Here is a 12,794-nt window from a genome sequence, read left to right on the forward strand (position 1 = left end):
TGAAGTAGCAACGAAAATAATTTTATGGTTGGGTCACAACATGAGGAACTGTATTTAAAGGGCCAGAAGGTTGAGAACCACTGCATAGAAGATTACATTTCTCAGAGGGGAAAAACTAGACCCAGACAGAAGTGGTAAACCCCCTCCCCCCCAGACAGGGCTCCTTTCATTGCAGCCCCTGCTGAAGTCCCACGTGGGCTCTGAGAGTCAGGGATGTGACAATGGGGAAAGGTAAGAAGTACTGTGCTGCTCCCTGCCCCAGGCACAAGTCTTGCGGGAGACAAAGATAAAGTTGGCTAGATTTTCCTGGTGTGTCATGGGGGTCAGTAGAGCCTGGTAGAAATGGACCTGGGTTCAAATATCAGATCTACCATTTCCCAGCTGAGAACTTGAACAAGTTATTTAATTTTCCTAGGCTGTTTCCTCATTTACATTCTGTGGAATCATACAAAATGAGCTTTTCATTCAGTCTGTCATCATTTGTTGAACTGTCATCATAAGACAAGTGCTGAGCTGACCAATGAGGACTGAGTGGTGAACAAAGCCAGATAATTTGCTCTCTTAGAGCTCCGTAGCTAAAAGAGAGGCAAATATTAAACAAATATCCACACAAAGAAGTGTAAAATTGTCACTGGCCAGTCTTATAAAAGAGCTGGTAGAGGGCTTGGAGAGTGTATAACAGAGGGATGTGGTCTATTTGGGGTCAGAATAGGTTCCCTGAGGAAGTAGTGCTTGAGCTTGGGAATGAAGGATGATAGGAGTTAACTCAGAGGAGAGATTGTTCCAGGCAGAAGAACTGGCACGGGCAAAAGCCTAGTGCCCTGACAATACATAACTGGAGGGCAGGGCAGGAGCAGATCCCTAAGAGATGGGGCTGAAAAGGTTTGCAGAGGCCAGACCATGCTCAGCTGTGAAGGAATTTCCAAGGGCAATCAGAGAATGTTGGAGTCCTGTTTGGCCCCTTCAAGAGATAACTTGCACATGGTAAGTTCTTAATAGGTTGTGAGTAGTCAATATTAGTAATGGTCAGAGAGGAATTACAAGTCACCACAGATGCAGGCCAGGAGGGTCTTTGTTTATAGGTGGAGTACAAGGCATTGTCCTTGGGCTTCTCTTAGCCCCATGGCAGTTTGAGGGGCCCTGGAGCACACTGTGTATCTGGTTGCAGATCCAGGTGGAGCTTGACCTGAAGTACCAGCCCCCAAGAGGGTGCAACTGGAGCCTGGGCAGAGGAAGACTTTGGGGCACCCACTCAGGACAGGTAAATCATTACCCTCCAAACCCAAGCAAGACCTGGTGGTCCCCACCCAGGTAGGCCTTGGGGAGGGAGATGTGGTACCCAGTTCCACTCTGGCTCTGCTGGATATGGTGACCTGGCACTCATGCTGCCCAGTTTGCAGCTCTGTAGTTTGTGATTACTCAGCTCTGTCATTGTATCATGCAGATATCCATAGACAACAAGTAAATGAATATTATCGTGTTCCAATAAAACGGTATTTACAAAACTGGGCCAGATTTGGCTTACAGGCTGTAGTTTGCTGATCCCTGGATATCCATGAACTGGTGGTGCTCTCTTGGCTCTGTTGAATGAGTGGATTAGCCAGGTGTCATGAAGTGTGAGCCTAAGAACTCTAGTCTCTGAGATACCAGCGTCTGAGAAGAAAAATGCATTCGTTGTGTAATTTGTAATTATTATAGTATGGGCTTTGGAGTCCGATTTTGCAATGCCACTGAGGAGTTTGTCAAAACACTTGTCTTACTTAAACTTCAAAAAAAATTATTTTTTAATCCTCATCCAAGAACATGCTTAGAGAGAGCAAGGGGGTGAGAGAGAAACATCGATTGGTTGGCTTCTATAAGCTCTTCTACCAGGGATCAAACCCACAACCCAGGTATGTGTCCTGACTGGGAATTGATCTGGCAACCTTTCAGTGCATGGGAACAGATTCAACCAACTGAGCCACTCTGGCTGGGCACGTGTTTTGTTTATTTGTAAAAGGGAGTAACAGGTATAAAAAAAAGTGAAAGAAAATAAAACAAATGCCTCCTTTTCAGGAGTGCTGTGAGGAGCCAAGGAGAGACAGGATCTGGGTGAAAGGACTTTGTAAACTGAAAGTGTGGGGGTGACTCTGTGAGGGGATGACTAGGACAAAGCACAGTAGTACCAGACTACAAGAAGGCAAACAACAACAACAAACCCAGCACAGCTTCATGATTCTGTTCCACAAGCAGGAGTTTTCACTTTGAAAACTTTATTGTTCTATAAGATGGTAACACTGGAAAGCATTTGCTCATTGAACTTCCAGGGGCCGTGCTCTCTCATTTCCCATTTCACAGTGCATCCCTTTCTCTGTTATGTACTTGATACGGTTGGGTTTACATCTGCCATTTTGCAATTGTTTTTCTATATGTCTCATATTTTTGTTCTTCCTTTCCTACCTTCTTTTGTATTAAATAGATAGTTTTTTTGTCTACTGCTTTAATTCCTTTGTGATTTTTACTTAGTTGTTACTCTGGGGATTACCATACAGATACTGATATTTTTTAAAAAAGATTTTTAAAAATTGATTTTTAGAGAGAAAGGGAAAGGGAGAGAGAAACATTGATATGAGACCATAACATTGATTGGCTGCCTCCTGAATGCCCCCTACTGGGGATTGAGCTTGCAACCTGGGCGTGTGCCCTGACCAGGAATAGAACCAGAAACCTTTTGGTGCATGGGACAATGCCCAGCCAACTGAGCCACACAGGCCAGGGCTGCATACTGATTTTGTATAATATAATATAATATAATATAATATAATATGTACAATATAATATAATATAATTAGCTACAGTAGAATATAGAAACTGTTCTCCATTATAGCTCCATTCCTTCCTCCCTACTTCATGCTATAATTGTCACATATATGTAAAATAAACCCAGCAATACAGTAGTATGATTATTGTCCCCCCCACTTAGGATCTATTGATAGATATGGAATTCATGGACATACATATTTTTAGGATTCTAAATTTATATAAACAAATTGAGCATTGGTCCTTTACATAATAATAATAACAGCTTTGGCTGGTTTGGCTCAGTGGATATAGCATTGGCCTGTGAACTGAAGGGTCACGGGTTTGATTCCGGTCAAGGGCACATGCCTGGGTTGCAGGCTCAATCCCCAGTGTGGGGCGTGCAGGAGGCAGCCAATCAATGATCATCGCTCATCATTGATGTTTCTATCTCTGTCTCCCTTCCTCTCTGAAATCAATAAAAATATATTTAAAAAATAAAGCAGAAAACCTTTAAAAAATAATAAGCACCTCACATTTTTTATAGCACTTTGTAGGTTCCAAAGTATTTTTGTCTATTATGTCATTTGATATTTACAAATCTTTCAAATGCAGGATTGTGTCTCTTTTTTAGCTGGGAAACAGGCTTAGAAGGCAGTGACTTACCAGATGACACCATGAGGTTGTGGCAGAGCTGGGCTAAGAATGCAGATTTAAATCTATGGTTTTCCATCTGTCTCTGCCGCTGCCTCTCCCTTCTCCCCAGATCTTCAGAAACACAGGTCCTCTCTCCCCGCCCCTAGGACTTGCCAGAGAGGCCTTACCTGCAGCCTCCCCTCACCATCCTAGTAATTGAACGCCGGGCCTTTGGCCGTACAGTGCTCTTGGGTTCCCACATTGTTTCCCACATGATGCGATTCATACTCCGGGGTCATGAGGATCCCCCAGAGGAGGAAGGAGAGGAGGAGACAAGGGTCTTGGTGCCCAAGGAACATGAAGGTAAGAGGTTTTCTCTTAGGGACCACCGGACCGAAGCCCTTGGTTCCAGGCCGAGATGGCTCCAGGAGCCTTCTGATGGGGCATGGAGTCTGACTGCTCCTCGCCTGACCTCCTGATCTCCCCTCTCCCAGGACAGATGTCCCTGGATCCCTTATTGGTTGAAGCCAGGATACCCAGGCGGCTCCTGAAGGTGATGGCATATGGGAGATGTGGAGAGGAGGGGATGGCAGGACTGGGGGTGGTACGGGGTTAGGGCTGCTGAATTCTCTCTTCCTCAGGATCCTCTGAAGAAGCTCCCTCTGAGTGGCCTTCTGAATCAAGGCCCAGAGCTGGAGGAGGACATCCCAGATCCTGAAGAGCTCGACTGGTGGTCCAAGTACTACACTTCGCTGCAGGAGCTCCAGGGGCAGGTGGAGGCAGAGGAGGGTCCCAGGGTAGGGGCTGGAAGTAGAGGGTAAATGGCAGGAGGAAGGATCTCTTTGAACGTGGAGATCAGATCTCTTCATTATAGTCATCTTTTCTCATCTCCACAACAATTCTAGAAACTGAGGGTTATTTAACCCCATTATCTAGAGCTGTTATCCAATAAAAATAGCATGTTAGCCACTAACGCAATTATAACTTTTGTAGGTGCCACCTTTAAAAAAATAAAAGGAAGCAAGTGAAATTAATTTTAATAACATTTTATTTAACCTAATCCATCTAAAAATAATTTTAACAAGTAATTATTATAAAAATTAATGATGAGATATTTTACATCATTATTCTACACAAAGTCTTTAAAATCTGGTGTGTATTTTATACTTACAGCTATCTCAGTTTGGACTAGCCACATTTCAAGGGTTCAACAGACACAAGCACCCAGGAGTTACTGTCTTGGACAGCACAGGACTAGATGATAAACTGAAGCTTTGAAATTGCGAGGGGCTGACCCAGCTGGAACTTGAAGTTTCTCAACTTCCTGTCCCAGAAAAAGGGTAGGTTAAGGAGGTGAGGGGTGGGGCAGAATCTCTGACCTGACCCTTGATTTCAGCCCAACTTCGATGAAGAGGAAGTGGATGCTCCTGGGGATTCAGGTAAGACATTCAGCCTTGCTCTTGCTCTCTGTCTCCCCTCCTCCCCAGCACCAGTATTTCTAACTGGGCATTCTGCTGTTCCCAGACGGGGCCAACTTCACTTCCATGGATGGGGAAGCCCAGGGCCAGGGTGAGGCTGAAGTCAAAGACTCCGTGTCCCTGAAAAAAGCAATTGCCACTCTGAAGGTGACTGGGTGAGGGCAGAGGGGATTCTGTTTGGATTCTGGACATCAGGCTGTCACTGAGGCCCATGCCTTTCAGATCTACAACAGGTCCCTGGAGGAAGAGTTTGACCACTTTGAAGACTGGCTGAATGTGTTTCCCCTGTATCGAGGGCAAGGGGGTCAGGATGGAGATGGAGAGGAAGAAGGTTCTGGGCACCTTGTGGGCAAGTTTAAGGTGTGCTTGGAGAAGGGACAGAGAGGGGACCAGGAAGCATGGGTGGGGATGGGGGAGGAAGACTCTCTTACCAGGGCCTTGTCTGTCCTCCCTCCACTCCAGGGCTCCTTCCTCATTTATCCTGAATCAGAGGCAATGCCATTTTTTGAGCCCAAAATCTCCCGGGGAATCCCACAAAACCGGCCCATCAAGCTCTTGGTCAGAGTATATGTCGTAAAGGTGAGCACTCATCACCCCAGCATGCCTCCAGCAAAGGCAACATACATGAAACCTATAGACTGAAGGATTTGGAGGAACCTTAGGCATCAGCACCCACCTTCTTTATTCTCAGGTGGGAAATTTTAGGCACAAAGTTATGAGACTCCCCAGGGTTACGGCAGCACCAGAATTTAGAGCTGAGGTCCTCTGACTCCTTGTTCATAGTAATATTTAAAATGAAAAGTTCAGTGGTGGAGCAAGAGATGCGAACAGTCACTTCACAAAAGAAAATCTACATACGGCCAATAAGCACATGCAAAGATGCTCAACATGCTTCGTCATCAGGGAAATGTAAATTAAAACCACAATGAGCTACAGTGTCACATACACTACAAAGGCTAAATTAAAAAAGATTGACAATACTGAGTGTTGGTAAAAATGTGGAGAATCTGGAATTCACATACATTGCAGGTAGCAGTGTAAAAACCACTAAAATATGCTGTACATAAATTATACTTCAATAACTTATGCATGTTATGCATTTACTAAGTCATATAACTATCAAAATAGAAAAAGTAATTTTCTTTTTTATAAAAATACATTTTTATTGATTTCAGAGTGGGAGAGGGAGAGATGGAAACATCAATGATGAGAGAGAATCATCAATTGGCTGCCCCACATGAGCATGTGCCCTGAGAGGGAATCAAACTGTGACCTCCTGGTTCATAGGTCGACACTCAACCACTGAGCCATGCTGGCAGGGCCACCTCCCACAACCCCTTTAGAATAAGCTATTGTGGGTTGGGTGTCCGTCACTTCCTATAAGCCCTCTTCTGCCCTGAGCTAGTGTGAGTAGAGTTTTGTATGGTGTGTATGCACTTAAGATGTTGTCAGTAACCTGTCACTTTCCACCTTTGGGCTCTGCTTTCCTTGGTGCCACTCTCAGGGAGACTTTCACAGTCTGAGGGCAAGGTGGCTCCTAATGGTGCCAGGTTTACACCTGACCAACTAGACTACTTAAGCAGAAAAATACACACCTCTTTTCCAATTGGAGCAAAAGTCTCAGGGCTGACTCTCATTGGGCCAGCTTGGGTCAAATGCTGATCTCTGAACACTCAGTGTGGTCATGGGCTGTACTTGATTGGTCGGTGCTGGGTGATGTCCTAGGTGAGGTGAGGTACCCACCTCTGGAGCCAGGAAGTGGGGTCTGTCTACCCTACCAGAATCACACAGATTAACAGCATGGGGGTCACCAACAGAAAATCAGGGTGCTCTGTCAACAAATGAGGGAAACTGAATTGGGCAAGAGAAGATACCCAGGAAACCCATGACAGCCAAGGCCAGGGCTGGTCGGGGAGGAACAAGAATGTTGCAGCCCCTCCTTTTGTCCACCGGGGGCTGTATGCTGTCGTTGCCACTCTGCTGTTCTCCCACTTCTCTGCAGACTGGCTTTCTCTGCTCACGTGCACCTCTTTTGCACCCCAAAACTTCAGGTTGCATGTCACTTTGGCTTACTGTGGCTCCAACCCTGCATTTGATGCTACATGACTCAACTTTTCAGGATTTAATTCCAAATTTATGGGAGGGAGAACCTTGCTGGTTCAGTTGGGTCAGCAAACCATGCTGGGGGTCACCTGCTGTAGCGAGGGTGGTCAGTGATACTTGCCCCTCACGGGACCACAGACAGCCTGATCACCCAGCTGGCCCACACTGGGTGCTCAATGAATGTCGGTGACCCTGGCCCAGGTCCTTCCTGAAACCCTTCCCAGGATTCCTCTCACGAATCTGAACCCCTCTCCCCCCCCCCCCCCAACAAAAAACACCCCCTAGTTATGAGCTCAGAGTCATCATCTGGAACACGGAGGATGTTGTTGTGGATGACGTGAACCCACTCACTGGAGAGATGTCCAGTGACATCTACGTGAAAAGGTAGGCCTGCCCGCTGGGCTGTACAAGTACCTGCATACTGAGGTGAGATTGCCAACTAGGGCTTGGGCCCTGGGGCTGAGCCAAGCCCTGTCCCCTAAGCCCTCTAAGATGCCTGGAGCTGGGTGGAGGGACTGGGGTGGTGGGTGAGCAGGGGCAAGCTGGGTCCTGGGCTTGGTCCCAGCCGATGCCCCTCAGACTGCCCCTCGCCTCCCCTGGGCTCCAGCTGGGTGAAGGGGCTGGAGCAGGACCAGCAGGAGACAGACGTGCACTTCAACTCTCTGACTGGGGAGGGAAACTTCAACTGGTGCTTCCTGTTCTGCTTTGACTACCTGCCCACGGAGCGGAGCGGGAGGTGAGTGTCCGGCGCCGGCCTGGACCCTTCGCCCTGGAAGAGGCTGAGTTCCGGCAGCCGGCAGTGCTGGTCCTGTAGGTCTGGGACTATGACCGCGTCTCCGCCAATGACTTCCTCGGTACTGCGAAGCCTTCCTCCACCTTAACCTAGCCCTGCTTTCGGCCCTCATTGCCCTGTCCTGGCCCTGGTTCCCTGTTCTAACCCACCCGGATCCTGGGTTCAGGCCCTAGGTCACTAACTTTGCTCTCTGGCCTAATTACTGAATTTATTCCACCCTATGCAACACCCCCTCCATTCCTTCCAAAGTCCCTGACTCAGGCCTCCGGTCTGGTCCTGCCCTTGACCGTTTCATTGGGGGCTGTGGTGTGTGGTCCAGAGCTGTGCCTGACCACCACATTCTAACTTCTGATGCCCTGACTTACAATCCCACTGTGCTGCCTCCTGCCCCTGGCCCAGGCAGACATTGGTCTTCAGCCTAACCCAGGGAGCTCTGGCCTTGCAGGATCCCTGGAGCTGCAGCTGCCAGACATGGTGCGGGGAGCCCGGGGCCCAGAGCTCTGCTCTGTGCGGCTGGCCCGCGATGGGGCTGGGCCCAGGTGCAATCTACTTGCGGGGCTGGTGGCCTGTGGTGAAGCTCAGGAGCCAGAGGATGAGGAGCTGGAGCAGCGGGAGGCCCAGGCTGGCAGGAAGAGGCGGAGAAGGAGGAAGGGCTGGCCAGAAGACTTAGAGTTTGCAGACCAGGGAGGCAACGTCTATATCCTCAGGGTGGGTGCAGCCAGGCCCAGGACTGGGCTGGCAGGGAGCCAGGTCTGAGCCACCTAAGACAGTGATGGTGAACCTTTTGAGCTCGGCGTGTCAGCATTTTGAAAAACCCTAACTTAACTCTGGTGCCATGTCACATATAGAAATTTTTTGATATTTGCAACCATTGTAAAACAAAGACTTATATTTTTGATATTTATTTTATATATTTAAATGCCATTTAACAAAGAAAAATCAACCAAAAAAATGAGTTCACGTGTCACCTCTGACACGCGTGTCATAGGTTCGCCATCACTGACCTAAGAGCTCAGCCTCTGTTTCTTCTTTCTCTAGGGGAAGGTGGAGGCAGAGTTTGAGCTGCTGATGGTGGAAGAGGTGGAGAAATGGCCAATGGGGATTGGGCGGAAGGAGCCTGAGCCCTTGGAGAAGCCCAAGTGAGTGGGCTGCTGGGAGGCTGGCTGGAGCTTGAGTTGGAGGTGCCAGAGGACGAGGGCTTCCTGATCATTCCGAAGTCACCTGGTCACCTACCCTGTTCCCCAACAGCCGTCCCAAAACCTCCTTCAACTGGTTTGTGAACCCGCTGAAGACTTTTGTCTTCTTCATCTGGCGCTGGTACTGGCGCATCCTGGTGCTCCTGGTGCTGCTGGCATTGATCATCATCTTCCTCCTCCTTGTCTTCTACAGCATGCCGGGCCAGATCAGCCAAGTCATCTTCCAGCCACTCCACCGCTCCCCGGGCCCTAACTGACCTTGGACACTCATCCCCTCACACCCACCCCTCCACTCCTAGTCCCAGAAGTCCTTCCCACCAATATGAGTTACTTGAGTTCACTGCTTTCTTTGAATAAACCTTCACTCACATCCACTCTGATGCCTGAGAATGTGCAGAACACAGGGGCAGAGAATAGAGATGTTCTTGGGTGACCTCAGATGCTGGGGACTCACTGGGAAAATGAATACACAGGGTGGAAAGTTGACCATATGGCCCCACCACCGGGAAGAACAGGACCTGGCAGGAGGTTCAGGGCTGAGAAGGTCTGCTTGGCGAGGTGTCATACCCTCTGAGGGCCCACTGGTTGCTCCTGCCAATGGCTGGGTCCCTCTCACCTAATCTGCTTATAACAGCTAAGCACTTCACAGACTTCAATGACTTACTTATTCTTCACCAACTCTGAGGGTAGCCATATCAGTTAAGGACACTTTCGGCTGCAAGTAACAGCAATCCCAACCCAAACTGGCTTGAATGACTATAGTTCCCAGGTTTCACTGGCTGGCTTCGGGTGCAGCTTGTCACAGGGCTCAAACGATGTCACCAAGACTGTGTGACCAGCATTAGTCTAGTTTGAACACAGCCCTATACACCAGGAAACGTCCACATGGGGCTCCCAGAGGGCATCAGGCCTGATCTGTCAGTCCTGATTGCCCTCAACAAGTGGCTGTGATGAGGGGTTGTCCTCAGGTTCTGACCAGACCCAAGAACCACACAGAGACCAGTGAGTACTATCACAACCAATAGATTTATCAACCTGGGGCTGAGCAGGACTCTCCGGGAAGGGAACAGGAAGTAGGGGGGCCTGGGAAAATGACCACAAAACCAGGGAACAGGAGAAAGAGGGGACAGCAAGGGGGAAGAGGACAACTATGTTGTCTTCCCTAGATCAATTTTCTTCTGGATGGCTCGTGCTGAGTGGTAGATGAGTGAATCGATGAGTCCAGCCACTGGGGAGAGAGACAGAACTGGAACTGGCCCAGTTGGGCCCTTGGCTTGACCACCAGAGCCTTACTCACTAGGTCAGCATCTCCCCTTGGCCTTGAGGTGCCCCTTCTTCCCCAACCAAAATCTGTGGGGAACCCAGACTTCACACACTCCACCACACCCCACCCCAGACACCCTAGAGCTACTAACCTGTGAACATGCCCCCGATGATAGCACACACGCCCGTGAGGAAGTGCGTGAAGGACCTGGCAGAGGAGTGGGGGGATCAGCAGGCACCCCTACTGCCACCAGGCCCATACCCTCCCTTTCCCCAGCCTCACCTGTGCTTCTCTGTCAGCTTCACCATCATGGGCGAGAGCTCGTAGAGCACGAAGACTCCAGGAAGCCCCTGGTCGCCCAGCAGCCCATTGGCGACCTTCTCATGTCTGGTCACAGAGAACTGATTTGTCCTCAGCACCTAGGATGGGAGGGGAGCTGGACCAGGTCTACAACCTGACTCCCAACCCCCTCCACCCTACCCCTGTTCCTGCCCTGTGTCCTGTAGCACCTTGAGTTGTTGGGGAGAAAACAAGGTGCCATGTTGGTCACGAATATGGCAAGGCCTGGGGACCACCTAGATGCCCTCTTCCAGCTTAACAATCCCAGCTTCTCCGCTGGTCACCAGCTCTTTAGAGCTTACCAATCCCAGCTATATTTGGTGGATTCTCACAACGGGTGTCCATGAATGAGAAGCAACTCTTCAAGGACGCAGCATGAGCACCTGGCCAGGCCAGGCCTGACTCCTCTGCAAACTCAGTCCCATGCAGTCTGCCGAGCTGCTGTTCCACAGGCCACAGCAGAAAGGGAAGCAGGGGGCCCAGGAAAGGTTAGCCCCCAGCCCAGGGCAGACCATGGAGTACAGTGAGGCAGACAGTGGGCACTGGAGGAACAGATGGATGCAGCCTGAGCAAGTAAAAAGAGCAAGTCCTTTCAGATCTGACAGCCCGGGCCTTGGTGGGCACAGGGCCTACACTCTGAGCCTTGGCTTATCACCCATCATATGGGAAGAAGAGCAGCACTTCACTTCCCAGGCTGAAGGGACTCCAGTGCTTGACACCGAGAGGGCCTCTGCTATCTGAGCTCCTGCAGACTTACCTGCCCATCTAGCTTCATGTATACTGTAGGTACCACCTTCACAAAGTACTGGAACATCATGGAGGCTGCAGGGAGAAGAGAGCACTGGGCATGGTTGTCGGGCAGGGCTTTGGGAGCTGGGGGTTACCTTCCAGGCTGGTACCTTGAAGTGCGGTGACGTTGGTGCGGTCCAGGGGGTTCACGATGCCTGGATAGTCCTCCCCAAATGACAGGTGCCGGATGTAGTGGGTCATGTTGATCTGTAAGCAACACCTGGGACTCAGAGCATTAGAGGCCCCAGCAGACCCCACCCCATCAAAAGCTCTGCAAGACAGTAGAAGCCAGGGACACCTGGGTCTGGGGAGTAGATGTGTGGAGATGGGGGTAGGAGGGAGGGGCCCAGTTAGAGAATCTGAGACAGGCACCCCACTTCCCACTTAGGAACTCCTCCTTCACAGAGTCTATGGTCTGCAGGGGTTCCGAAGTTTGAGGTTCCGCTTGAATCCATACACATTAGGCAAACACAGACGGGCAAGGACCCTTAGTGGCAGGTGCTAGCTTCCCCTGAGGTTTCAAGCCAAGGAAACCCAGGCTGGACGGTTCCCAGCTCCCACTCCTGTCCTATTCTAGTCTATATCAAACTCAGCCACTAGAGGGATATTAAAAAATATGCCAATATGATTATGTCATGACCCTAGTTAAGATAGGCCAACAGCCTCCCACTGCCTGAGGACAAAGACCAGACTCTTCAGCATGGCCCCTGAATCCTGTGGTCTGGTGTCCACCAGCCTCTCCAGCCTCATCTGTCCATAACGGCACTGGCCCTTGGGGTTCAGTGCCACGTCCCTTCTGACCTTGACAGGAATGCTCTTGTCCAACCCCAGCCTGCACAGATCTCAGTTCAAAGTCACTCCCAGTTACTCAACCTTCAGTCTAGATCCCCTATCAGAATGTGGTAGTTTTTTATCTGCTCCCCCAACCCAGGACGTCCCTATGAGAAATTAAGGCAGCAACCATCTCCCACCCCATCCGCCCTCTATTATTTCCACCTGGTACATACGTTGTCAAGGCCGAAGCTCTGCAAGTCGTGGACTAGAAGAGAAGGGGGAAAGTGTCACCTGGTGGAGCAGGACTGGCCACCTGGCTCCCTCAGAGTCCTCGCTCAGGCCTCCTCGCTCTTCCCTCTGGAGTGTGACTCCCCCGCAGCTCTTCTTTGACCCCTCACCCCCCCTTCCCTCCCAGCCTGGCCTTGCTTGAGGGCAGCCAGAAAGGGCCTGCCTTGGGCCTATGGGAGAGGCCATGCCCTCCTTGCGGGTCCTAAGAACACAGATCACAGCTCTTCCCTGACATATGTAGGGAGCCCTCAGGAAACGAACACCACCAACTCTGGTCTCTCATTAACTAGAGCCGATGGCCAATCACTGAATCCCAAAGTGAGGTGGGACCTGAGAATGCTACCCAAGCTCTTTCC

At 50.0% G+C, this 12,794-nt stretch overlaps 4 protein-coding genes across 6 annotated transcripts in view; 3 read left to right on the forward strand and 1 right to left on the reverse strand.

Moving 5' to 3' along the window:
- The first annotated feature begins 3,409 nt into the window (after positions 1–3,409).
- LOC102756762 (fer-1-like protein 4) lies at positions 3,410–4,916 on the forward strand. The gene is made up of 4 exons (XM_015564508.1): positions 3,410–3,777; positions 3,909–3,967; positions 4,056–4,211; positions 4,902–4,916. Exons 1-4 carry the CDS (start codon positions 3,687–3,689, stop codon positions 4,914–4,916), a joined length of 321 nt encoding a protein of 106 aa, XP_015419994.1. The 5' UTR covers positions 3,410–3,686.
- A 9-nt stretch (positions 4,917–4,925) lies between these two features.
- On the forward strand, positions 4,926–5,661 carry LOC107183221 (fer-1-like protein 4). The gene is made up of 3 exons (XM_015564515.1): positions 4,926–5,039; positions 5,115–5,252; positions 5,355–5,661. Exons 1-3 carry the CDS (start codon positions 4,959–4,961, stop codon positions 5,532–5,534), a joined length of 399 nt encoding a protein of 132 aa, XP_015420001.1. The 5' UTR covers positions 4,926–4,958; the 3' UTR covers positions 5,535–5,661.
- A 528-nt stretch (positions 5,662–6,189) lies between these two features.
- LOC102759955 (fer-1-like protein 4) lies at positions 6,190–10,215 on the forward strand. 2 transcript variants are annotated; one of them, XM_015564471.1, is made up of 5 exons: positions 6,190–7,379; positions 7,603–7,849; positions 8,234–8,496; positions 8,827–8,927; positions 9,037–10,215. In XM_015564471.1, the coding sequence occupies exons 3-5, from the start codon at positions 8,260–8,262 to the stop codon at positions 9,239–9,241; spliced, it is 543 nt and encodes a 180-aa protein (XP_015419957.1). In that variant the 5' UTR covers positions 6,190–7,379; positions 7,603–7,849; positions 8,234–8,259; the 3' UTR covers positions 9,242–10,215. The 2 variants fall into 2 exon arrangements, with proteins under 2 accessions (XP_015419957.1, XP_006764620.2); XM_006764557.2 differs by having other exon boundaries at positions 6,190–7,849.
- ERGIC3 (ERGIC and golgi 3) overlaps positions 9,992–12,794 on the reverse strand; it is a 12,935-nt gene continuing 10,132 nt past the window's right edge. For both annotated transcript variants that reach the window (XM_006764559.2, XM_006764558.2), the window contains 6 exons: positions 12,384–12,415; positions 11,487–11,583; positions 11,345–11,409; positions 10,531–10,667; positions 10,400–10,455; positions 9,992–10,212 (listed from right to left, as the gene is read on the reverse strand). In XM_006764559.2, coding sequence (XP_006764622.1) covers positions 10,133–10,212; positions 10,400–10,455; positions 10,531–10,667; positions 11,345–11,409; positions 11,487–11,583; positions 12,384–12,415 — 467 coding nt within the window. In that variant the 3' untranslated portion in view covers positions 9,992–10,132. The remainder of the gene's footprint in view (positions 10,213–10,399; positions 10,456–10,530; positions 10,668–11,344; positions 11,410–11,486; positions 11,584–12,383; positions 12,416–12,794) is intronic.

This window comes from Myotis davidii, unplaced genomic scaffold (genome assembly GCF_000327345.1).
Source record: "Myotis davidii unplaced genomic scaffold, ASM32734v1 scaffold38, whole genome shotgun sequence".
Taxonomy (NCBI): Eukaryota; Metazoa; Chordata; class Mammalia; order Chiroptera; family Vespertilionidae; genus Myotis; species Myotis davidii.

Excerpts from the sequence above, each read along its gene's own strand:
- LOC102756762 (XM_015564508.1), top strand. The coding sequence starts at position 3,687 with ATGATGCGATTCATACTCCGGGGTCATGAGGATCCCCCAGAGGAGGAA. Across the intron at positions 3,778-3,908 it reads GGTGCCCAAGGAACATGAAG|GACAGATGTCCCTGGATCCC; the intron begins GTAAGAGGTTTT and ends CCCCTCTCCCAG. Across the intron at positions 3,968-4,055 it reads TACCCAGGCGGCTCCTGAAG|GATCCTCTGAAGAAGCTCCC; the intron begins GTGATGGCATAT and ends TCTCTTCCTCAG.
- LOC107183221 (XM_015564515.1), top strand. The coding sequence starts at position 4,959 with ATGGATGGGGAAGCCCAGGGCCAGGGTGAGGCTGAAGTCAAAGACTCC. Across the intron at positions 5,040-5,114 it reads AAGCAATTGCCACTCTGAAG|ATCTACAACAGGTCCCTGGA; the intron begins GTGACTGGGTGA and ends CATGCCTTTCAG. Across the intron at positions 5,253-5,354 it reads ACCTTGTGGGCAAGTTTAAG|GGCTCCTTCCTCATTTATCC; the intron begins GTGTGCTTGGAG and ends CCTCCACTCCAG.
- LOC102759955 (XM_006764557.2), top strand. The coding sequence starts at position 8,260 with ATGGTGCGGGGAGCCCGGGGCCCAGAGCTCTGCTCTGTGCGGCTGGCC. Across the intron at positions 8,497-8,826 it reads GCAACGTCTATATCCTCAGG|GGGAAGGTGGAGGCAGAGTT; the intron begins GTGGGTGCAGCC and ends TTCTTTCTCTAG. Across the intron at positions 8,928-9,036 it reads GAGCCCTTGGAGAAGCCCAA|CCGTCCCAAAACCTCCTTCA; the intron begins GTGAGTGGGCTG and ends GTTCCCCAACAG.